The sequence below is a fragment of the Hemicordylus capensis genome, chromosome 4 (genome assembly GCF_027244095.1).
Source record: "Hemicordylus capensis ecotype Gifberg chromosome 4, rHemCap1.1.pri, whole genome shotgun sequence".
Taxonomy (NCBI): Eukaryota; Metazoa; Chordata; class Lepidosauria; order Squamata; family Cordylidae; genus Hemicordylus; species Hemicordylus capensis.
In genome coordinates, this window is record NC_069660.1 from 912,393 (window position 1) to 933,942 (window position 21,550).

Below are 21,550 nucleotides of genomic sequence, written 5' to 3' on the forward strand. Positions count from 1 at the left end.
GATCGTAACTTATTTCATTTTTAATTGACAAGATGTTTATCCTGCTCTTCTCTGTAGATTTGAGGCAGTATACAAATCACTGCAAACAAAATAACTATCTATAAATACATAAATAAAAAGCAGCATAAAAGTTCAGCCCCAAAAGCTCACTTGAAAATAGATCATCTCAAAAACAATCATGGGGCGCGCAGGAGAGAAAAGCCTGTTGCGGCGAAGGGCTGCCTGTCTCGAAGTTCCAAAAGCTTGTGGGGATCATGCCTGCTCAGGTGCTGCTCGACCCGCGGATGCTCTGCTTGGCTACAGCGTCCTCTGTGAGGTCCTCCCTCTCAGCCCCGCCTCCTCTGTGCTGAGGTAGTCAAGGGCCCCGGCCCTCCTCCTCGGTGAGGTGTGTGCTGAACTTGCAGAGAGGTTTCCCCCATGAGTAGGGCGAAGTGGCAGCTGGACCTTCTCTCCAGGAGATCTTCTTCAGACAAATCCGGCAACTGTGGAGAAGGGGGCGGGGCGGGGCGGGGAGTGTGGGTGCAGGTCCCAACAGGAGCAAGGAGGTGCAGTGGGGCGGTAGCTGTGGGGAGCAGCATCCCTTCCGGCATCACAACCCCGCCTGAGCAAGGACGTGGCCAGATCTCCCGTTTCCTCCTAAATGCCAGCAGGAGGGTGCCAGACCTCCTCTGGGTGGGAGGGAGCTCCCCTCAGAGCAGATGCTTTCAAGGGAGTTACCTGCATCTCGGATCATGCCCGGCAACAAACTAGCCAGCCGTGCCGCTGCTGCAACATGGGTGGGGCCGGGCCATGAACCTGCCGGCCCCCCCAGTGGCTGCATCCTGTCCCATTTCTGACATTTCTGCCAGGGGCAGGAGGAGATGTCCCTGGACCCCGGAGGGAGGGAGAGGGGCCTCATGCTGGAGGGGCGGCTTGCTCTTGGCGCTTTCTCCTTGGGGCCCACCTTCACTGTCTCTCCCAGGGCCCACTCCAACTATGTCCCTGGGGCAGCCCCACAAGAGCGCCTTGCAGTGGTCCAGCCGAGAGGCAGCAAGGGCAGGGGGGAGCAGAGCCAGGGTCTGCCCGGCCCGGGAATGGGCATAGTTGGCGCCCCAGCCCACCCCAGGTGGCACTGATGGCGGGGGGGGCTTCCTCCAGAGGTCGGGAAGCTGCTGGGAAGTGGGGCCAGTCTCTTGCCCAAGGGCTCAGAGCCAGGGGGGGCTGGGGGGGTCAGGGGCCAACTGCCAGGGGCCCAGCAGAGCCTCCTGCCTGGCCTGGTGACCTTGCAGTGCCCGGCTGGCTCCAGCCCAGCCTGCTTGTCCTGACTTGTTTTTCCCCTCGTAAGCTACTAACCGGAGTGATGAATCAGCAGCCCCCGGGCGGGCGGGGAGCCAGAAACCTCACACTGGGGCTGCGAGAGGCCACCAAGGAGACTCCAGGGAAACCACGTCTCTCCTCCAGGGGTCAAGGGGGGTGAAAGGTGAAGGGTGCCTTGTGGTGTGTCAATGCCAAAAGGTGACAGGAGGACCCTCGTCTGGGGGGGGCTCCTCTGGCCTCCCTCTCGGGCCAGGCAGCTGCTGTGCTTGCCAGGAGGGCCACATCAGCCCCTGAGAACACAGTCCCTCTGGGGCACCAAGCCCAACAGCCCCATCCTGCCATAGACCCAGACCAACTCGGGGGGGGGAAGCCCCCTAGTCCAGGCGAGGGGCTCATGCCTGCCACAGCCTCTCAGCATCCTCTGGGCCTGCGGCAGGATCCCCCTGGGCACAGCCCGGCCCCTCCGACGTCCTCCTCCTGCAGAAGCCCCACTGAAGAGGATCAAGGCCACACAGGAGCCCCCCCCCCCCCCGTGGCTCACACAACACCCCCTGGGACAGGGCTTGTGCCCTGCAGAGGCCAGCGTCCAAGTGGGGGTGGGGACTGTCCTGAGGGGGGGGGGGGCAAGGGGGGCGGTCGTGGGGCAGGAGAGGCTCCAGGGCTCTCTGTCCTGCTTCTGTGCATTTGGTGTCCAGATCCTGCAGCTCCACCGGAGCCCTTTAGGAAAGAGGGCAACCAACCTCTAGGACAGAGGGAGTCACCGATGCAGGTCCTATTTGTTAAGAGCCCCCTTTTCCTTCTCCCAGGAGGTCAGGGGCACAGTTGCCATTGCACCGGGGGGGGGCAGATCTCCCTGGGCCTCAGAGGGAGGCAGCTGGCTTCTTGCTCCCTCCCTCCCACCTTTCTGAGAAAGCAGGGGCCGGGGCCAGCTCCACTTTTTGTCCCAGGGCCCACGCCAGCCTGGCTGCGCCCCTGCTCAGGGTGGCCACCTGGTCTTCCCTTGTTATCTTCACAACAACCCTGTGAGGTAGATGCAATGCAGAGTGAGTGGCCCAAGGACACCCAGCGAGCACCATGGCGGGGGGCGGGGGGGTTGGCCCTGTCTCCCCAGTCCTAGCCTGACACTCCAGCCAGAATGCCTGCCTGGCTGTCACTGGGGGGCAGCAAGCTTCACTCACACACACACACACACACACACACACCCCAGGGAAAGTGTCCCCAAGAGCTTGCTGGCCCCAGCCTCCCTGGCTGGCTGAGCAGGGAGGGAAGGAGGCCGCCATTCCCGGAGAGGAGAGCCAAGCAGGCCGAGGTGGAGGAAGGGGCCGGGCAGGCCGTGAAGCAAGCGGGAAGAGGCAGAGCTGGCGCCTTGCTCAACCGCTTCTCACCAGAGGGCGGCTGCTGCTGCTGCTGATGCAACCGCCCAGGTGGAAATGAGCAAGCCCTGTCGACAGAGCAGAGCGGTGGCAGCGGCTGCTGGGCGCAGGCAGGCAGCCAGTATCCCTCCCCAGGCTCCTGGAAAGGAGGCTGCTGCTCGGATTCACAGGCAGCCAGAGCAGAAGGCAGAGCCCAGCCCGGGCCTGAGAAGGGCAGCGTGAGGGCTGCAGCCCCCATGGCCGGCCCTTCGGCCGCCTGGAAGGAGTGGGGCAGGGAGGCTGGGTCCCCGGAGAGCCCTCCTGCCAGGGGAACCTCTGCGGCCCCCACCCTGCTCCCAAGCCGGGACTCAATCCAGGAGATCTGGAAGGAAGCTCAAATGTTAAGCGCGGGGCGGGGTGGGATGCAAACACAATGTTTATGGACCGCTTTTCGACAAAGGCTCCCCAAGTGGTTTACACCGATATAAATAAATAAACAAATAAATAAAATGGCTATAAAATAAATAAAGTAAAATAATAAATTAAAAAATCAGGAGTGAAGAGAGGAAAGAGGTGGGAAACCCACTCTTTCTCAAAACAAATCACAATTCCGACAATACAGGAACATCATCCGCTACATTCCAAGGGAACTGGTGGTAAGATAAAGGCGAGTCTTTCACATGGTGAGGAAGAGCCCCCTTTCCCCAGCCCAAACTATACTCGAGCGCCCCCCCCACCAGGCAGAACCAGGTGGGACTTTTCGGTCCAGCCTGGCACTAGCAGAGACCACCGAGGAAAAGGCATATGTTGAAATGGGAGGTGAGAGGAGGTTGGCGTCTGCTCCCCTCTCCTTGCTTGGGGTCAAGGGCTGAGAAGGTCTTTGCTGCAAGATCAGTGACCTGGGAAGACCCCAAAGGAAATCAGCTGCAACAGCAGCTACAGCTGGTATGCATATGATCAGATATCTTCGCTCAATTAAATGTAATCATGAGAACTATTTCCTGGCCAGAGCAATCTTTCTCTCTGGCATCAACCAGATTTCCCCTCTCCCTGATTGCCAGTGATTAAATCAAAACCTAAATCACCGATGCAAGGATTCCAGGTGATTCAGCCCGTCTGAATCTCCAAGACAGTCGATGGGATTAGCCAAGGCTACAGAATCAGGGGCTTTTTACTTGGAAAAGCAGAGACTTCGGGGAGACATGGTAGAGGTGTGTACAATTAAGCATGGAGTAAGAGTGGACAGAGAGGAATTCTTCTCCTTCTCTCACAACACTAGAACCAGCAATCATCCCATTAAAGTGAAGGCCAGGAAATGTAGGGCCCACAGAAGACTGACTTTTATTAGAGAAGGTTTAACATATGGTTTACAAAAGCAACAGTGAATAGAATTTCCCGATAAAACACGACCGCGTACTTTCAAATGTGTGGTTGCAATGGTAGAGAGAATATAGCAATGTACGCGGGTTCCTACGGGTTTGGGTAGAGTCCGGTTAAAAGAGTTCAGTGAGAGGAATGTCCAAAAGGTCCAAGGGAGGGACAGATCCCAGCCTCACCTTGCATGTGGCCAGCAGGGCCGTGCCAGTCTTCTTCTGCCCATTGCAGCCTCTGGGCAAGGCTCCTTGACGGCAGAGGGTCTTCTCCAGGTCCAGGGAGTCCTCCAGGGGTGTTGTCAGCAGGCGTTCCTGGCGTGGTCAGCCGCTGTGCTGGCATGGTTCATTTAGCATGCAGATATGTTATAGATCACGTTCCCAAAGGGGGAGGTTACATACATACATACATGCAGGTCAAGACAGCCATAAGGAGATAAGTGTCCATCTGAGTTAGTCGCGAGCTGCAAGGCATCACCAGTGTATGTAAGTCCTCCTTCGGTTCCATGTGTATGTGAATCTGGACAGAGTCAAGGGTAGAAGTACTTTTTCACACAGAGCCAAAAAGCTTGGGTGGCTTTAAAAGGAGTTTAGACAAAGTCATGGAGGTCTATCAATGGCTACTAGTCTGGTGGCTCTAGGCCACCTCCAGTGTTCCCTCTAAGGAGTGTGTATGCACTCACATGTTTTTTGATGTCTGCACAGTTAATTTTAGATCTGGCTCAAGTGGAATCAGGAAGGCCCCATTCTGAATGCACATGGTGTGGACACACTGCCTTGATCCTGCCACCCAGAACAAAATTCATTCTGCACACAGATGAAAAAAAAAAAATAGATAGAACACTGGCCCCCTCCAGCCTCAGAGGCAGGATGCCTCCGAGTACCAGTTGCAGGGGAGCAACAGCAGGAGAGCGCGCATGCCCTCACCCATAAGAACAGCCCTGGTGAATCAGGCCCAAGGCCCATCTAGTCCAACATCCCGTTTCACAGTGACCCACCAGATGCTGCTGGAAGCCACAGGCAGGAGTTGAGGGCATGCCCTCTCTCCTGCTGTTACTCCCCCGCAACTGGTACCCAGAGGCATCCCGCCCCCGAGGCTGGAGATGGCCTACAGCCCTCCGACTAGTAGCCGTTGATAGACCTCTCCTCCATGAAGCTATCCAAACCCCTCTTCAAGCCATCCAGGTTGTTGGCTGTCACCACATCTTGTGGCAGAGAATTCCACAAGTTGATTATGCGTTGTGTGAAAAAATACTTCTGTTTGCTGGTCCTAGATTTCCCAGCAATCAATTTCATGGGATGACCCCTGGTTCTAGTGTGATGGGAGAGGGAGAAGAATTTCTCTCTCCCCACTTTCTCCACACCATGCATGATTTTATAGACCTCGATCATGTCTCCCCACAGTCATCGTCTTTTTTCTAAACTAAAAAGCACCAGGTGTTGTAGCCTTGCCTCATAAGAAAGGTGCTCTAGGCCCCTGATCATCTTGGTTGCCCTCTTCTGCACCTTCTCCAGTTCTACAATGTCCTTTTTTAGATGTGATGGCCAGAATTGTACGCAGTACTCCAGGTGTGGCCGCACCATAGTTTTGTACAAAGGCATTATAATGTTAGCTGTTTTATTTTCAATCCCCTTCCTAATGATCCCTAGCATGGAATTGGCCTTTTTCACAGCTGCCTCACACTGAGTCGACACTTTCAATAGGCTGTCCACCACCACCCCAAGATCCCTCTCCTGGTCAGTCACCAACAGCTCAGATCCCCTCAGCATATATGTGAATTTGAGGTTTTTCGTCCCAATGTGCATCAACTGACACTGGCCAACATTGAAGCGCATCTGCCACTTTGTCGCCCACTCACATGCTGGGAGCCTATCGACAACGTATGGCAGAGAAGACAGCAGGTGGAAGCCACAGCCTTGGCCATCCAGCCCCATGAGGGCAGGCACGTACATCCAAGCTGAGAAACCTTGCTTCTGCAGAGAGCTTTCTGCACAACCAAGCCCAGTTCTAGAAGCACAGGTCTTTCAACAGCTGTATTAGTCATGTTAGCTAAATAGAACCTCCATGTAAAGAGGCAGTCTAGTTCTGGATACAACTGGCTGGGGGCAAGCATCAAGGGAGAGCAACTGCCTTTGTGCTCTGGTTGCACCTGCTCCCCCACAGGCCACAGGCGGAAGCAGAAGACAGGTCTGTTCCAGCAGGACACTGAGGTTCTGGACCCAGGAAGATCCTCTTCTGTGGACCACACCTGTCCTCAGGTCTCCTTCCAGCCCAAGGAGCAGGTGCCCTTAAGCTTAGCTCAAGATGGAAATCCCTCCAGGAAGCTGCTACTGCCACTGATGAAGCCATGGAAGCTTCAATGATGCCCCCTGGTGGTCATCTGCTCTTTGACCCACATACCCGTTCCACAGCTGCATGGGGGCCTGCAACCTTTGTGGACAACTTTAATAAATGATTCTGTGCATTCAAGTTTAGAAAGCAATAAATGGTAGGTGTATTTCATCCTATCTATAGAATTCTTTAAGGTGTACCCGTGGCTAATCACGTGTTGCAGCTCTCATGAGAGTTTGTGAGCAGAAACATCATGGTGATTGGGCAGTGGAGATCTGCATATAGGGGGACATCTGCATATGGGGGGGGGGAGGAGCCTGTGATGGTTAAGGTCACTTGGAATGCAACTGTTACCAGTCGAAGGATGTTCTTGATTGTAGAGGAGGGATAAAGAGGGTGGGGGATAGATAGTGGGCAGGGGCCTGCGAAGAGAGGGGTCGTGAGGCCGCCATTGTGTAAATCAGACGAGGAAACAAGATCTGTTAACTCAGGAACGGGGGGGGGGAGGGAGAGCGAGGTGGTTGTTGACACAGGACCATGAGTGTTAACTTTAAAGTGCAACAGCAAAAAATCAGGTTCATGCCCCAATCTAACAATCTAAAATTTGACCGGGGGGGGGGGAGGTCACATGCAAATAGCTGCACAAGGGCTTTCTCAGTGCTTGCCCCGTCGTGGAGCGCCCACCACCAGTCTCCATCCCAACTGACTTTCTGTTGCCGACTCAAGGTGTCTCTGCTTACTCAGGCTTAGGAGGCATTCCAAGGTGATTTTTCTGCTGATAACATGCAAGGCTGTTTTATTCAGTCTACAATGGTGGTGGTTGTCTCATGATGCTGTTTTAAATAGCATCGGAGACCACCTTGGGGAAGCACTCTTTGATTAGGTGTGCTATTATTTTTAAAAATAAAATAAATTCAGCACATCACTGATGTAAAAGAGAGGCTTCTATGGGCGATCTATGAGGAGGTCCCTGTCATCTGGTAGGCTGACCTCAATGTAAAGGATTTGCAGCCATTCCTGGGAAATGTCCTGCCTGCCCCTGCTTTCAACCCCCAAGAAAACACAGGGAAGGAAGCCAGGCTCCAGCTGCTGCCTGGGGCAAGGCTGGCTACAAAGGGCCCCTGGACCCCTTTGCAAGAACAGCAGCAAGGCACCTGCTAGCTCAAGGCAATCAGCTGCTGCCACTCTGCTAGTCCACTTGGCCCAGACACCATCCCGGCGGCTCATGGCCCAGACAGGCTGGCATCTGGCCACGGAGGTGTCAATACTAAGTTGTTTAGCAGAGGCTGAAACCAAATTGCCGACGACTCAACGGGGCCATGAAAGCAAACCTCAGCGTGGTAGATTGCAGGCAGCGCTGCCTCCCTGGAGGGGGAGGCAAGCTGAGGAAAGCGGAACCATCTCTCCAATTGATACAGTATGTTCCTCTCGTACTGAGCAAGATTACTATTGCAACAACACATCATCAGTAGGGTAAAACTAACCTGTGTCGAGGGCTGACTTTCAATAGATCGCAGCGAGGGAGCTGCTCTGCTACGTACAAAACCCTGACCCAGAATCAGGGTTTCAAGCGGAACCATCTCTCCAATCTCCAATTGGCAATTGACAGAGGAAGTGTGACTCTGTTGGTCCTTTTGGACCTCTCGGCGGTTTTTGATACTATCGACCATAGTATACAGTAAGGGAAATAAGTATTTGATCCCCTGCTGATTTTGTCCGTTTGCCCTCTGACACAGAAATGACCAGGCTATAATTGGAATGGTAGGTTTATTGTAGCTGTGAGAGACAGAACAACAACAAACAAACCCTCAAAAGCCCAGTGCCCAAAAGTCAGCGATGGATTTGCATTGTAGTGAGGGAAATAAGTATTCGATCCCCTATCAACCAGCAAGATTTCAGGCTCCCAGGTGTCTTTTCACTATATGCAGGTAACGAGCTGAGATGAGGAACACCCTCTGTAAGGGAGTGCTCCTAATCCCAGCTTGTTACAGTACCTGTATAAAAGACACCTGTCCATAGAAGCAAGCAATCACTCAGCTTCCAAACTCACCACCATGCCCAAGACCAAAGAGCTGTCGAAGGATGTCAGGGACAAGGTTGTAGACCTGCACAAGGCTGGACTGGGCTACAAGACTATCGCCAAGCAGCTTGGTGAGAAGGTGACTACAGTTGGCATGATAACTCGCAAATGGAAGAAACACAAAATAACTGTCAATCTCCCTCGGTCTGGGGCTCCATGCAAGATCTCACCTCGTGGAGTTGCAATGATCATGAGAACGGTGACAAAGCAGCCCAGAACTACACGGGGGGAACTTGTCAATAATCTCAGGGCAGCTAGAACCACAGTCACCAAGAAAACAATTGGTAACACACTATGCCGTGAAGGACTGAAATCTTGCAGTGCCCGCAAGGTCCCCCTGCTCAAGGCAGCACAAGTACAGGCCCGTCTGCAGTTTGCCAATGCACATCTGAATGATCCAGAGGAGAACTGGGCGAAAGTGTTGTGGTCAGATGAGACCAAAATCGAACTCTTTGGCATAACTCAACTCGCCATGTGTGGAGGAGGAGGAATGCTGCCTATGAGCCCAAGAACACCATCCCCACCGTCAAACATGGAGGTGGACACATTATGCTTTGGGGGTCTTTTTCTGCTAAGGGGACAGGACACCTTCACCGCATCGAAGGGACGATGGACAGGACCATGTACCGTCAGATCTTGGGTGAGCACCTCCTTCCCTCAGCCAGGGCATTGAGAATGGGTCATGGATGGGTATTCCAGCATGACAATGACCCAAAACACACAGCCAAGGCAACAAAGGAGTGGCTCAAGAAGAAGCACATGAAGGTCCTGGAGTGGCCCAGCCAGTCTCCAGACCTTAATCCCATAGAAAATCTGTGGAGGGAGCTGAAGGTTCGGGTTGCCAAACATCAGCCTCGAAACCTTTCTGACTTGGAGAGGATCTGCAAAGAGGAGTGGGACAACATCCCTCCTGGGTTGTGTGCAAACCTGGTGGCCAACTACAAGAAACGTCTGACCTCTGTGATTGCCAACAAGGGTTTTGCCACCAAGTACTAAGACATCTTTTGTGAAGGGATCGAATACCTATTTCCCTCACTACAATGCAAATCCATCGCTGACTTTTGGGCACTGGGCTTTTGAGGGTTTGTTTGTTGTTATTCTGTCTCTCACAGCTACAATAAACCTACCATTCCAATTATAGCCTGGTCATTTCTGTGTCAGAGGGCAAACGGACAAAATCAGCAGGGGATCAAATACTTATTTCCCTCAGTGTACTTCTGGAGCGTCTGAGGGGGTTGGGAGTTGGAGACACTTGTTTCAAAAAGTCTGTCCTTAGATCTCTGATCCATATTTTTTGTCAACACCTTTGTTTTAATCTTATTTATATAAAACCCAGCTAGTTGGCCAAATTGTTGTATTTTTTCCAAGAGTCTTCCAATCTTCTCTAATGGATTTTCTTAAAAAAACACTACATCATCCACAAAGGCTCTTAGTTTGTACTCTTGTTTCCCAATTTTTGGGTCTTGTAATTGAACATCTTCTCTAATATTTCTACAGAGCACTTCCAGTACTAATATAAAAAGTAATGGGGAAAGTGGACATCCTTGTCTAGTTCCTTTCTGTATTTTGCAATTGTCTGATAATTCCCCATTTACAATAATTTTAGCATATTGCTCCAAATAAATTGTCTTAATAGCCCTAATGAAATTATTACCAACTCCCATTGCATCGAGTAATCTCCACATGAACTGCCAGGAGACATTGTCAAAAGCTTTCTCTGCATTCAGAAAAATCATGGCTATCTGTTTATCATTGTGTTTTTCGTAGTACTCCAAAACTGTTCTCACATTATGTCTTAATTGCCGCTTTGGCAAAAAACCTGCTTGATCTTCATGAATAAAAAGTCTTAGTATAGCCTTCATTCTCCTTGCCAAAATGGCGGCAAAAAGTTTATAGTCATTGTTTAAGAGTGAGATTCGTCTATAATTCTTGACTTGCGTTAAATCTTGATCCGGTTTTGGAATTACTGCAATATTGGCATACTTCCAAGAGCATAATCCCTCTTTGCAAAATATCATTCATCATCCACTGCAAAGGCTGTAGTATTCGATCCTTAAATAATTTGTAATATGAAGCTGATGGGCCATCAGGTCCTGGCACCTTATTAGCCTTACTTTGATTTATTACTTCTGTTATTTCTTCTAACTAAAAAATAACTTCTGTTATTTTCATTACTTCTGTTATTTTGATTTATTACTTCTGTTATTTATGCACCCAATGAAAAGAAAGTAGAATTCTATAATTATTTAGAACAGAAGATGGCTGAGTTATCGAATGTTAACTTGATTATAGTGGGATATTTTAATGGAGTTGTTTCTACATCCTTGGATAGAAAATCTGATATACCTGAAAGGAACCTACAAGGCAAGCTTCCTCAAGCTTTTTTTGATTTGGGTGATCATATGGATCTTTATGACTTGTGGAGAATCAAAAATTCAAATGCAAAGGAATATACTTACTTCTCTGAAAGATATAAATCTCACTCAAGGATAGATGTGGTCTGGACATCTAAATCTATTACGCCATGTATAAAAAGAATGGACATCTTGCCCAGAACCTTCTCAGATCATAATGCAATTTGTTTTACATGGAAGAAGAAAGGAACAGTTTCCTTTCGTTGGAGACTGAATGAATACTTGCTGAAAAAACCAGAAGTTGTGGAGAAAGCTAAAAGGAAGTTAAAGGACTATTTTGAATTGAATTTAAACCAAGGAATGGATAACAAAATAGTTTGGGACACAGGAAAAGCAGTTATGAGAGGTTTTTTATACAACAAAATGCATATTTTAAAAAACAAAGAAGATTGAAAAAAAGAGGCATTATTGATGGCGATTTCCAAAAAAGAAAGAGAACTACTATGGGCCAAGGATAAGAAGATTACTCAAGCCATTAAAATGCTTCAGCAACAACTTTCTATGTTAGTATTAAATGAAGTTGAACGGAACTTAAAATATGCAAGCAAAAGTCATATGAATCTGCAAACAAACCAGGCAAGTTGTTGGCTTGGAAAAATGGTAGCAAATTTTAAGAGGTGGCAAACCTACCCGTTTCACCTTCAAGCCCTGGGGTGGCTGGGCTTCTCTGGGCAGATGGCCGCCAGTACCAAGTCGACTAAATGTGCAGCAGCTGTAAAAAAGTCCAATTCCATGCCAGGGATCATTAGGGATTGAAAATAAAATGGCTAATATTATAATGCCCTTATACAAAACTGCAGTGCAGCCAAACCTGGAGTATTTTGTACAATTCTAATCACCACATCTAAAACTACCCTGAGACCTTGGGTTAAGGCAGTATAAAAATGCACTAAATAAATAAATAAGGACATTGTAGAATTGGAAAAGGTACAGAAGAGGGCAACCAAGATGATCAGGGGCCTGGATCACCTTTCTTATGAGGCAAGGCTACAACACCTGGGGCTTTTTAGTTTAGAAAAAAGATGACTGCGGGGAGACATGATATAGGTCTATCAAATCATGCATGGTGTGGAGAAAGTGGAGAGAGAGAAATTCTTCTCCCTCTCCTATAACACTAGAACCAGGGGTCATCCCATGAAATTGATTGCCAGAAAATTTAGGACCAGCAAACAGAAGTATTTTTTCACACAATGCATAATCCACTTGTGGAATTCTCTGCCACGAGATGTGGTGACCACCAACAACATGGATAGCTCTGGATAACTTCATGGAAGAGAGGTCTATCAATGGCTGCTAGTCAGGGGGCTATAGGCCACCTCCAGCCTCAAAGGCAGGATACCTCTGAGTACCAGTTGCAGGGAAGTAACAGCAAGAGAGAGGACATGCCCTCAACCCCTGCCTGTAGGCTTCCAGCCTGTAGGCTTCCATCTGGTGGTCCATTGTGTGAAACAGGATGCTGGACTAGATGGGCCTCCTAGGGCCTGATCCAGCAGGGCTGTTCTTAGTGCACAGAACTGGCAGGCCCTGACCCAGAGGAATCAAAACACAGGCTGCATGCCTTCGGCTCCCTCAGACTCTCCACTGGACTCCGGAGACTCCTGAGCTTCCATAAGGGTTGCTCTCAATGGGCTGCCTGAGGCTCTGTGAAGAACAAAGCAGGAGGCCTCGTGAAGCACACCTCGGGGTTCTCCTCTTGCTCCTCCAGCCAGGCAAGCCACCTGTCACCCCCACGCTCCCAGTCCAGGGGGGTGCTGGGAGCAGCTCATCCAGGCAGCCAGCAAAACCAGAGCAGCGGTGCAGTTCCCTCCAGAACACCCCTTCTCTCAGTGCCTTGTGCAGCCTGGGGAGAGGCATGCCAAGCACGCAAAAACAACCTGGCCGGCCGCAAGCAGAGGGAACACGGGCTGGGGCTGGGGCTGGGGCACGGGCAACAACAGCAACTGGTCCCCTCTGGTGTCCTGAGCGAAGTGCCTGCCCAAAGCAGATAGGCGCCTGCCGCCGCCAGAGACACACGGCAAGCATGGAGGGCGCCCTCCCTCCCTCCCAGCCCCGCCGGGGAGCCCTTCAGTGCCTTGCCAGCCCAGGCTCTGGAGCCGCGGCAGCTCCTCCATCCTCACCCAGCATGGAGAAGACAAGAGTCTTCTTCCCCATCGCCCTCCTCTCCACAAAGCTTCTCTTCCACCCCCTTTCTTCCCTCAGCTGGCGGGGGGGGGGGAGTGGCTGAGGGGCAAAGAGAGGAAGGAGGAAAAGGGGGGCTTCCTTCCTCTCCCCCCCACCTCAGATGTCTGTAGCACCAGGTCGCCTCTCCCCAGCCTTTCACTCCGAGACACCCCCCCCATTTGTGTGGAGTGTCGCCTCCCCCCACCTCTTCTCCCCCCCCCCCCCCCGCAATTCGCTTCCGAACAGAGAGGGGCGGCGAAGGCAGCTTAACCCGGCAGGGCAGGGAGCCACCTTCCCCCCCAGAGGACAGCGCGGGGAGGCGGAGAGCCTGGTGGGCGCCCTGCTGAGGGGCTCAGGCTGGGAGGAAGGCGGCCTGCAGCCCCTCAGGCCAGGCGAGGTCGGGGGCGGCCTGCTTGGCCGCGGGAGACCCCGGGCTGGGCCGGGCCCCGTGACAGGCTGCGCGGGGAGCAAGGGGAGAGCACCCCCCGGAGCCCAGGCGCCGAGGAAAGGGGGCAGCCCTCTTCCGCCTGCTGCACGTGATCCCGCAACAAACACGTGATCAAAAATAGAGCTCCACGTAACGTCATGAGCACTCCGCGGACGTGCGAATAAAAAGTAGTCCCTGGGGTCGCGTGGTCTCCCCGCAGAATCCACCAGCGCTGCGCCACGCAGACGGCGACGGGGTGGGTCTGCTCCAAAGAAAGCGCACCTCCGCCGCCGCCGACTCCCGCTTTCCCGCTGAAGCGCCCCTCGGAAGAAGAAGTCCCGGCAGAACCGATGACGGTAGCTGCGGGGTCCGGCCAGAGAATCCCTGCGCCGGCTGAGGGAAGCGGCGATGGCGACCTCGCGGGTGCCGGACCGGACGGAACGGCAGGTGGCAGAGCTAGAGACGGTCGCCGGGGGACCCGCTTGCGGTGAGGAGGCACCAGCGGTGCCTGAGACTCTCTCTCCCGCTCCGCTCCCTCGGCTCTCGGGCTGAGCCGGCTCGCTCACCGTGACGGGACCCTGGGCAAGATGGCGGCGAGGGCTCAGGCAGCGCCAAGGGCAGCCCGCCTTGGACAGGGCCCCGCGGGAGGGAGGGAGGGAGAGAGGCGCGCGCCGCGCCGGCCTGGCAGGCCCAATGGAGGGGGGCGCGCGGCGCTGGGCGGTGCCAATGAGCGAGCGATGGGCCCTCGCCCCGGTGCATGGTGGGAGAATCCCTCCATCCTGCGGCTGCTCCGGCCGGCCTGCCTGCCTGGCGGGCCCCAGCGCCCTCCCTCTCTCCCTCCCGCCTCTCCAGAGCTGGGTCCTCCCAGGCAGGGGCTCCTTCCTGCGCGCTGCGCTGCTCGGGGAAGGGAGAGGCCTCGCCCGGCAGGCCGAAGGGCCAGCGACCCTTCTCTGCCGGGGCCCCCCGCCGCTGCTGCCAGTCAGCGCCGGCCATCCTGAGCTCTCTGGACCACGAGCCAGACGCGGCGGCGGCGGCGGCGGCGGCGTCCTCTCCCCCCAGCAGGCTCTCGCGCACAGAGAGCTCAGCTGTGCCTGTCAGGGGCCAAGGAGCTTTCTCCCCAAGTGGCCTTGTGCTGCGAGCCGGTCTCACAGAAGGGGAGGCCACCCGTTGCCTCGTGGATTTATGGCCGCGGTGGTTCTGTAAAACCTGTGCAAAACAGCCAACGTTCAGAGAGCAATCAAGTGGTCAGCAGTAGAATCCATTGCAAAAACTGACGGAGAGGGGCACCAAAGGGGGTGCAGCTGCCTCTTCTTCCCAGCAGCTTGGTTGTTCCTCTCCTGCCCTGTGCTGCCTGCAGGCTGGCCATTCGTTGAGTAGAGCTGTGCAGTAAACACAGCTCTGCCTGATGAATGGCCAGCCTGCAAGCAGCATGTGGAGCGATAGAGAAGTAAACAGAGCTCTGGGAAGCAGAGGCAACTGTGCTGCCTCCCCTCCCCTCTCCACCAGGCACACCCAGCTCATTAGGACAAGCTGCTCCTGTGGTCCTCCAGATTGGAACACCACTTACGCCAAGCTTCCCCCACCCCTTCTTTCTCTTTACAGGGAAGACAGCTTATATAAAATCACTTGGGACAAAAGACCTTGTGAGAGTTTTATTCAATGTAATTGGCTGCAGAATCTAGTTATGTAGTACAGGTTCAGGCTGGACATGAATTCAGACTTCCCAGCCGTACAGTATATCACTCAGTCTTGCACAGTATATGCTCTATCTGTCTAGGGAAGGAAACCCCCTGTACTGCAGATTCTTTGCTGGGGTTTATGCCCATGCAGGATAATTTTCCTGTGCTCACTAACACTTAAGGGCATGCTGCTGCAAACAGGCACTGCCAAGGTGTGGCTGCCAAGCCTCATTTTTAAAACTGAGGTCTGCAAGAGATTGTTTGGGAAACCCACTGGCTTTCCTGGTTTTGGGAGGTACAAGCAGAGAAGTTCAACATCTTTGAGATCTAGATGTGGCTTTTGTCCAGGCTCCAATCAAAACTCTGGGGTCCCAGGGAAGTTGTCCTCCAGGTGTAAAGAGGTTAGCAGTCAAACTACTGGTCGGATGCAGAAGTCCCAGGTATGTGGTAATCTGAGCACCTAACAATGCAAAGCGGTTGCTAGGAATTGAATTTTTCCAGCCCTGCTCAGAGAGCGGAATAGAGGTGCAATGGCTACCTAGTACTCTGCAGGGTGACAGAGTGACCACCGACCCATGTGGTTAGCTGTCTTGCTCCATGGCCCAGGCAGACAATACATAAAAACATAACATAAGAACAGCCTTGCTGCTGGATCAGGCCCATCTAGTCCAGCATCCTGTTTCGCACAGTGGCCCACCAGATGCCGCTGGAAGCCACAGGCAGGAGTTGAGGGCAGGCCCTCTCTCCTGCTGTTACTCCCCTGCAACTGGTACTCGGAGGCATCTTGCCTCTGAGGCTGGAGGTGGCCCATAGCTCTCCGACTAGTAGCCGTTGATAGACCTCTCCTCCTCCATGAAGTGATCCAAACTCCTCTTCAAGCCATATAAGAACATATAAGCCATATAAGTACATGTTGCTTGATTCCCTGTTTGGGCCAGGAACTGGCAGGTTGGGATGCAGCTCTTGCATCTGGGAAGCCGCCAAGGCTTGCCTCCGTTATAATTTGGGGAACTGGGCAGATTACGCAATGTTCTCTCTTGGGAGCTCACTCGTTTTTCTGCATTTTTCCTTGGGTAGCATGACAGCTCCTGGACGTTGGTCCTTTCCTCATCTCTCTGAAACACAAAAACAGGAATTGCAGCCACTTCTAGCTGAAACTGGGATATCACTGTTCAGGTATGTGTTGCGAACACCTTTTGTGCAGCAGAGGCAAGATTGCCCCATAACTATTACTTCTGAGATAACTGTGAGGATGGTAGAATTTGGTAAAGATTGTACAGTTCGGCATGTCCAGAGTGGTGACTTATCCCATGTGCTATTCTCATAAGAGAGATTGAGGAACAGGGTCTTGAAAAAGCTCCCATTGGTTTGGGTGTAGGCGTGTCCAGCTGTAGGACCGGGAGCAGTAAGTCTCGTTGGCTTTGCTTCTTGTCTGCTGCCAACCCTCTTCCTTTGGCAATAGGAGACTGCTTCTCTGTGGAGGGTAGATGCTGCTGCCTTGATCTGGTCTTTTCCTGGAGAGCTGGGGCATGGCTGCAGCTGGCTTGCCCTTCTTTCTCCTCCCTGTAGGTTTGGCCATGGAAGCAGAGAATGAAGTGGAGAGCAGCAGTGATGCAGCCCCTCGGCTGGAGCAGCAAGAGGAGCCCTCGGAGAGTGGCCTGGGCATGGAGACCTCGGAGGCGGTGTCTGCAGACAGCAGCGATACTGCCTTGGTGCCTGTCAGCCTCTCAGAAGCAGACGAGTCTGGTGTCGGCCAGAGCTCAGACAGCGGGAGAGTCTCCTTGGTACAGACTCCTCCTGGGCTGATGGGGGCAGGAGGGGGTCATTGCCGGCCAGGGAGGCAGAGGACAGCAAAGGTTGCCTGAGCGAGGTGACTGGCGCTCTCAGAAAGGCCTCTCCCGCCTCCCCAAGCTGTGCCGAAATGCAGTTGCTGCTCTCTCTCCCTCTCCCTGCAGGCCGAGGTCTCCGAGAGCAGCTCCAGCACGGACGCTGTGCTGAGGGCCTATCTGCCCGACTCCTCCTCCATTGCACAGTCCGCCCTGGTCTCCAGCCAGTCTGCCCTGGCCTCCCAGTCTCCCCAGGGCCGGGTTCACTCCAGTGTCCTTGCAGAAGGGGCTTCTGGGGTGTCTGACTCCACAGCCCCCACCTCCTCTGACTTGGGCTCTGCCATTGACAAGATCATAGAGTCCACCATCGGGCCGGACATCATTCAGAGTGAGTGGGCTGAGCATCCGTGAGGGTGCTGGGGAGAGGGGCCGGGGGGGGGGAGTGTTGTTGCGGTTGCAGCCACAAAAGCGGAGGCTTGGCTGAAGGACTTGGGGAGCAGCGCTTCCCCCTGGGACTCTTTGCAGGGGCCGGCAGCTCTTCGCAGACTCTGGGCTGTGCTTGAGTTGCTCCGTGCCTTGAGAAGAGAAGCCGACTGCTCTCTCCATTTCCTTGCTTCAGGATGCATTGCTGTGACAAGCGAGGAGGAGGGGGGGGCGCAGACCACCCAGTACCTTATCCTGCAAGGGCCAGATGACGGTGAGCCTCAAGGCTTGTGCCTTGTGCCTTCCTGGCAGGGCGGGAACTCAAGGTGCCTGCAGTTCCAGCCTCCGCCAGCCAGGAATGGGGCTGGCTTCCAGGGGCCTTCTGGGGCATCCCGGACGCAGCGAGGGGGTTGTGGGAGGAGCTCTTGGCCAGGTGCGCCGCCCAAGAGCGGGCCTCAGTGGGCTTTGTTGCATTTGCCCTTAGGTGCCCCGGAGATGTCTCACGTGGCCAGCTCTGCCCTGACTCACAGCTTGGCTGTGGAAGCCTTGGCGGACGGCCCCACCTCCACCTGTGTGGAGCACCCTGGCCCCCTGGAACCACAGGTGGCGCCTGTGCAGCTCGGCCAGGCTGGCGAGCCTGACCTGGAGAGCCTGGAGGAGCTGATGGAGGTGGTCATGGTGCAGCAGTACAAGTGCAAGCTCTGCCAGTACAAGAGTGCCTCCCGGCAGACCCTCCTCAGCCACATGCGGGAGCGCCACTTCCAGCCCGGTGCGTGGAGCGGGCCTTGCCCGGGGGAGTGGAGGGATACGCAAGGGGCATGCCGAGGGAGCCGTGTGTCGCCAGGGCCGTCGGCCACTCCAGTTCAGTGCCAAGAGAGCTGGGATTCTGCGCCACGGGCTACGTCAGCAACCCTAACCAGTTGCAGGGGAGTAACGGTAGGAGAGCGGGAGGGCGCTCTCAGCTCTTGCCTGGCTCCCCAGAGGCGGCATCTGGTGGGCCACTGTGTGAAAGAGGAGGCGGGACTCGGTGGGCTTCCGTGGGCCTGATCCAGCAGCAGAGCTGTTCTTAGGGTCTTAAGCCCTCTTCTCCAGCTCTCCCGTGACCAGCTCCTCTTAGCCCTGGGGAGGGGTGGCAGAGCAGGACACTCCACTGCTTGGCTCCTGGGAGGCTTGCTCATCTTCCCCCATGCCCCACCCTTTTGCCCACCTTCTGGCTTCTGAGTTTGGTCGGGAAGATGGTGTGTGTCTTCTGTGGCCAGAGACTTGTGGAGAAAGAAAAAGCTTCCTGTGAACGAGCCAGCTGGGAGTGGCCTGGGGGTGCTGAATGCTGTGCTGGAGGTTGAATTCTGCGCCTGCACAGCACCGTGGTTGTGCCTGGGAGTGGCCCCCCTCTGTGCTGAACGTCCCCCTGCTGGGCCACAGCCTCATAGAGTTCTGCTGCTCCCTCTCCTCTAGCATCGACCCCTGGCCTGAAGAAGGGGCGCCCGCGTAAGGGGGTTCCTGCACCAAAGGCACCAGAGGGGACAAAGCCCGCGGAGGCGGAGGAGGAGGAGGAGGAGGACGACATTGTGGATGCTGGCGCTATTGATGACCCGGAAGGTATCTTGCCGCACCCCCCAGACGCTGCCTGCCCTTTCTTCCCAGCCTCGCTTTTGCTTTCTCTTCTCCTCCCGGCCACTTCTCTTTTGCTCTTCCCACCACAGACGACAGTGACTACAACCCAGCAGAGGACGAGCCCCGGGGGCGTCTGCCCAAGCTCAGCCGGCCCCTGCCCACCTCCAGCGAGGAACGGCTGCGCCGCCGCCCTGGGCGACCCCGCAAGCTGCCTCGCCTGGAGGTCCTGCCTCGACTGGAGGGTAAGCAGCAAATGCCAACGTCTGTCCAGGACCCAAAGAGGCCTGCCAGGGTGGCTGTGCTTGGTCAGCCGTGGGTATGTCAGGAGGCGCTTGACACGGAGTCAGGCCCTTGGTCCACCTAGCTTAGTACAAACTACTCTGACTGGCAGCGACTTGAAGGCGTTCCCGCACCGCAAGAGAAGACAAAGTGGTTGTTCCCGTCACCGGTGGGGGAGAGGGAAGCCTCCTGCCAGCGCTGCCCCCTCCCCCATCTTGATCATCAGCAGCAAACCAAGGCTTCAGGCAGGAGTCTTCCTAGCCCTACCAGAGGGTGCTGCCAAGGAGTGAGCTTGGGGCCTTCTCCATGTAAGCAGTGCCTCTGCCACTGGGGACAGTTAAAAGTCAATAACACCGATGATGATGATGATGATGATGATGATGATGATGAAAGAGCCATCCCGGGACTCTCCCCCCCGCACCGCCCCCCCCAGCCCAGGTGGCAGAGTTCGCACCCAGGTGATAGGCTTCAGGAGGAGGGAAGCACCGGCCAGGCAAGAGTCGTCTGCTTGTGCTGAAGGAGCTGCAGCAGGAAAGGGGCCGGCCGTTAGAGCGGAGGTGGCTTTTCTGCTTCCTTCCCTCCCAGAATGGATTTCCTTAAGTGGTTTGGGGTCTGTCTTGGACATTCAGTCGCAATGGGTCAGAGCTAGGCTGGCTTGTGACAGGGCGAACGTGTCTTGGGCTAGCATGGCTAGTGGCCACCATGGCTGGACCTCTCTTCCAAATATTAATCTCCTTTTCCTTAAAGAAACTTCTCCAGGTGGCAGTAGGGTTGTGAATGAGTGGATTTAAAGTGAAGGGGAGCTGGTGGAGTGTTGGACTTGCGTGTGGGAATCCTCACTTCCCATTCTTGCTCTGGGCACCCCAGTGGGTGGCCTTCCTGATGGTTTTGCTGAGGAAAGCCAGGATACAAAGGAGATCGTGGCTTTTCTCTCATCCCGCCCTGCATAGCTTGCAGGCGCCTTCTGCTGCGTTGGGCCCTGGATCGGTGTGGCTCAGCCTGGTCTACCCTGACTGGCAGCAGCTCCAGCCAAGAAGGGTCTTTCCCAGCCCTACCTGGAGGTGCTGCCAAGGAAGGTGCCTGGGACCTCCTGCATGCCGAAAAGCTGCTCGCCCCTGAGCTCCGGCCCCTTCCTCCTCCGCACTCTCTCAGAGGCCTGCTGACGCTTTGCTTCCTTCATAAGCCGCTTCACCCGCTTTGTCCAGACTTCCATCAGCTTTTCTGAAACAGGGTTTGGGATTTAGGAAAGTACAGGGATGGGAAGAACCCAGAGGGGTGCAGTGGTGACCATACAACCTCGCCCTTCCGTTTAGTGACAGTTGGACCCTCATGGCTCATGTGCAACCAAAGGACCTCTTTTCTCAGGTTATGCAGCAGGGGTGAATCCCAAAGGGCTCTTCTTTTCGTGCAGCCAGCTTCTCGTAGCAGCGAGGTGTGCTGGGTTAATCAGGCCAGTGAGGAAGGCCGATCTGGTGGCTGAGAGCGGGAATGGCCTGAAGAGCAAGTCATGGCCTGGCGTTATGGCTGATGTCAAGGCTGGCGCCCAGACAGTGGGTGACTCCATGGTATAGAGCCCAGATGAAGGACACTGGTTCATGAAGCCAGGGCCAGTTATAGCCCAGAATGGGCCCTGAGGCAGAATCCCGGCTGCTCCTTCTTCCTGAGGAGGGAGATTCCAGTGGATCTCAAAAGGACCCATTGCCTTTGTTTGCCCTGCTTGAGTCAAGCACAATGGCATGAATGGTCCAGAACAACCTGTATGCAAATAGACGTGCAAGGACGGTATCTGTCAGGTTGGAAGGACCAGTAAACTGACCAGTAAATTTAATGAGTGCATCTCAGAGGAACAGCCCTGCTGGATCCGGCCCCCGAAGGCCCATCGAGTCCAGCATCTTGTTTCACACAGTGGCCCACCAGATGTCTCCTGAGTGCCTGTTGCCCATTAGCTCTTTTGTGATGGGGAAGGGAGTTGTGTTCGCAGGGCCTTACCTGCTTTCCTGCTGAGGTGATGAGCGCTGGCTTGTTCGAGGAGGGGGAAGTAAAAGGCCAGTCTGTGGACAGAGAGACCTTGAAGTGGGGTGAACTCGAGAGCTGACTCCAGGGCTGCTTAGACATTCCCAGGCGCGAGGCTCATCCCCTTCCCATGCCCTTGGTAGCTGGTGGACCGGGGAGCGGCTGTCCCACTGCCTGTCCCCAAATGCCAGCAAGCCGGGAGCCCCTGATCCCGCTACAAGCCGGCAGTCCCAGACCTAGGCAGAAGGGCTTCTGGGAGCCTGCAGAATGGCCGTGCTGGCAACA

The 21,550-nt window shown here is 54.5% G+C and overlaps 2 protein-coding genes and 1 long non-coding RNA gene across 5 annotated transcripts in view; 1 reads left to right on the forward strand and 2 right to left on the reverse strand.

Moving 5' to 3' along the window:
• LOC128322171 (uncharacterized) lies at nt 1–15,257 on the reverse strand. The gene is made up of 5 exons (XM_053242951.1): nt 15,228–15,257; nt 14,239–14,637; nt 13,714–14,057; nt 11,475–11,556; nt 1–482 (listed from the first exon to the last, which is right to left on the reverse strand). Exons 1-5 carry the CDS (start codon nt 15,255–15,257, stop codon nt 327–329), a joined length of 1,011 nt encoding a protein of 336 aa, XP_053098926.1. The 3' UTR covers nt 1–326.
• LOC128323343 (uncharacterized) lies at nt 3,967–8,107 on the reverse strand. Its single transcript, XR_008306217.1, has 2 exons — nt 4,702–8,107; nt 3,967–4,538 (listed from the first exon to the last, which is right to left on the reverse strand). It is a non-coding gene; the product is annotated as an uncharacterized LOC128323343 (long non-coding RNA).
• The window catches only part of ZNF335 (zinc finger protein 335), a 17,142-nt gene continuing 9,370 nt past the window's right edge, over nt 13,779–21,550 (forward strand). Inside the window, exons 1-8 of one of the 3 annotated variants that reach the window (XM_053246273.1) lie at nt 13,779–13,918; nt 16,188–16,286; nt 16,680–16,894; nt 17,066–17,324; nt 17,556–17,633; nt 17,844–18,128; nt 18,815–18,958; nt 19,063–19,215. In XM_053246273.1, coding sequence (XP_053102248.1) covers nt 16,688–16,894; nt 17,066–17,324; nt 17,556–17,633; nt 17,844–18,128; nt 18,815–18,958; nt 19,063–19,215 — 1,126 coding nt within the window. In that variant the 5' untranslated portion in view covers nt 13,779–13,918; nt 16,188–16,286; nt 16,680–16,687. Of the gene's footprint in view, nt 13,919–14,123; nt 15,551–16,187; nt 16,287–16,679; nt 16,895–17,065; nt 17,325–17,555; nt 17,634–17,843; nt 18,129–18,814; nt 18,959–19,062; nt 19,216–21,550 lie in introns of those variants that run through there. The other 2 variants (XM_053246275.1, XM_053246274.1) reach the window with 2 other exon arrangements.

What these genes read in the sequence shown, in the direction of transcription:
- LOC128322171 (XM_053242951.1), bottom strand. Translation starts at nt 15,257, where the DNA reads ATGGGCATAAACCCCAGCAAAGAATCTGCA. An exon ending in GGGAGTCGGCGGCGGCGGAG is followed by an intron (nt 11,557 to 13,713) that starts GTGCGCTTTCTT and finishes ACTTTTTTACAG; the next exon opens with CTGCTGCACATTTAGTCGAC. An exon ending in AGGGCTTGAAGGTGAAACGG is followed by an intron (nt 483 to 11,474) that starts GTAGGTTTGCCA and finishes CCTTCTCCACAG; the next exon opens with TTGCCGGATTTGTCTGAAGA.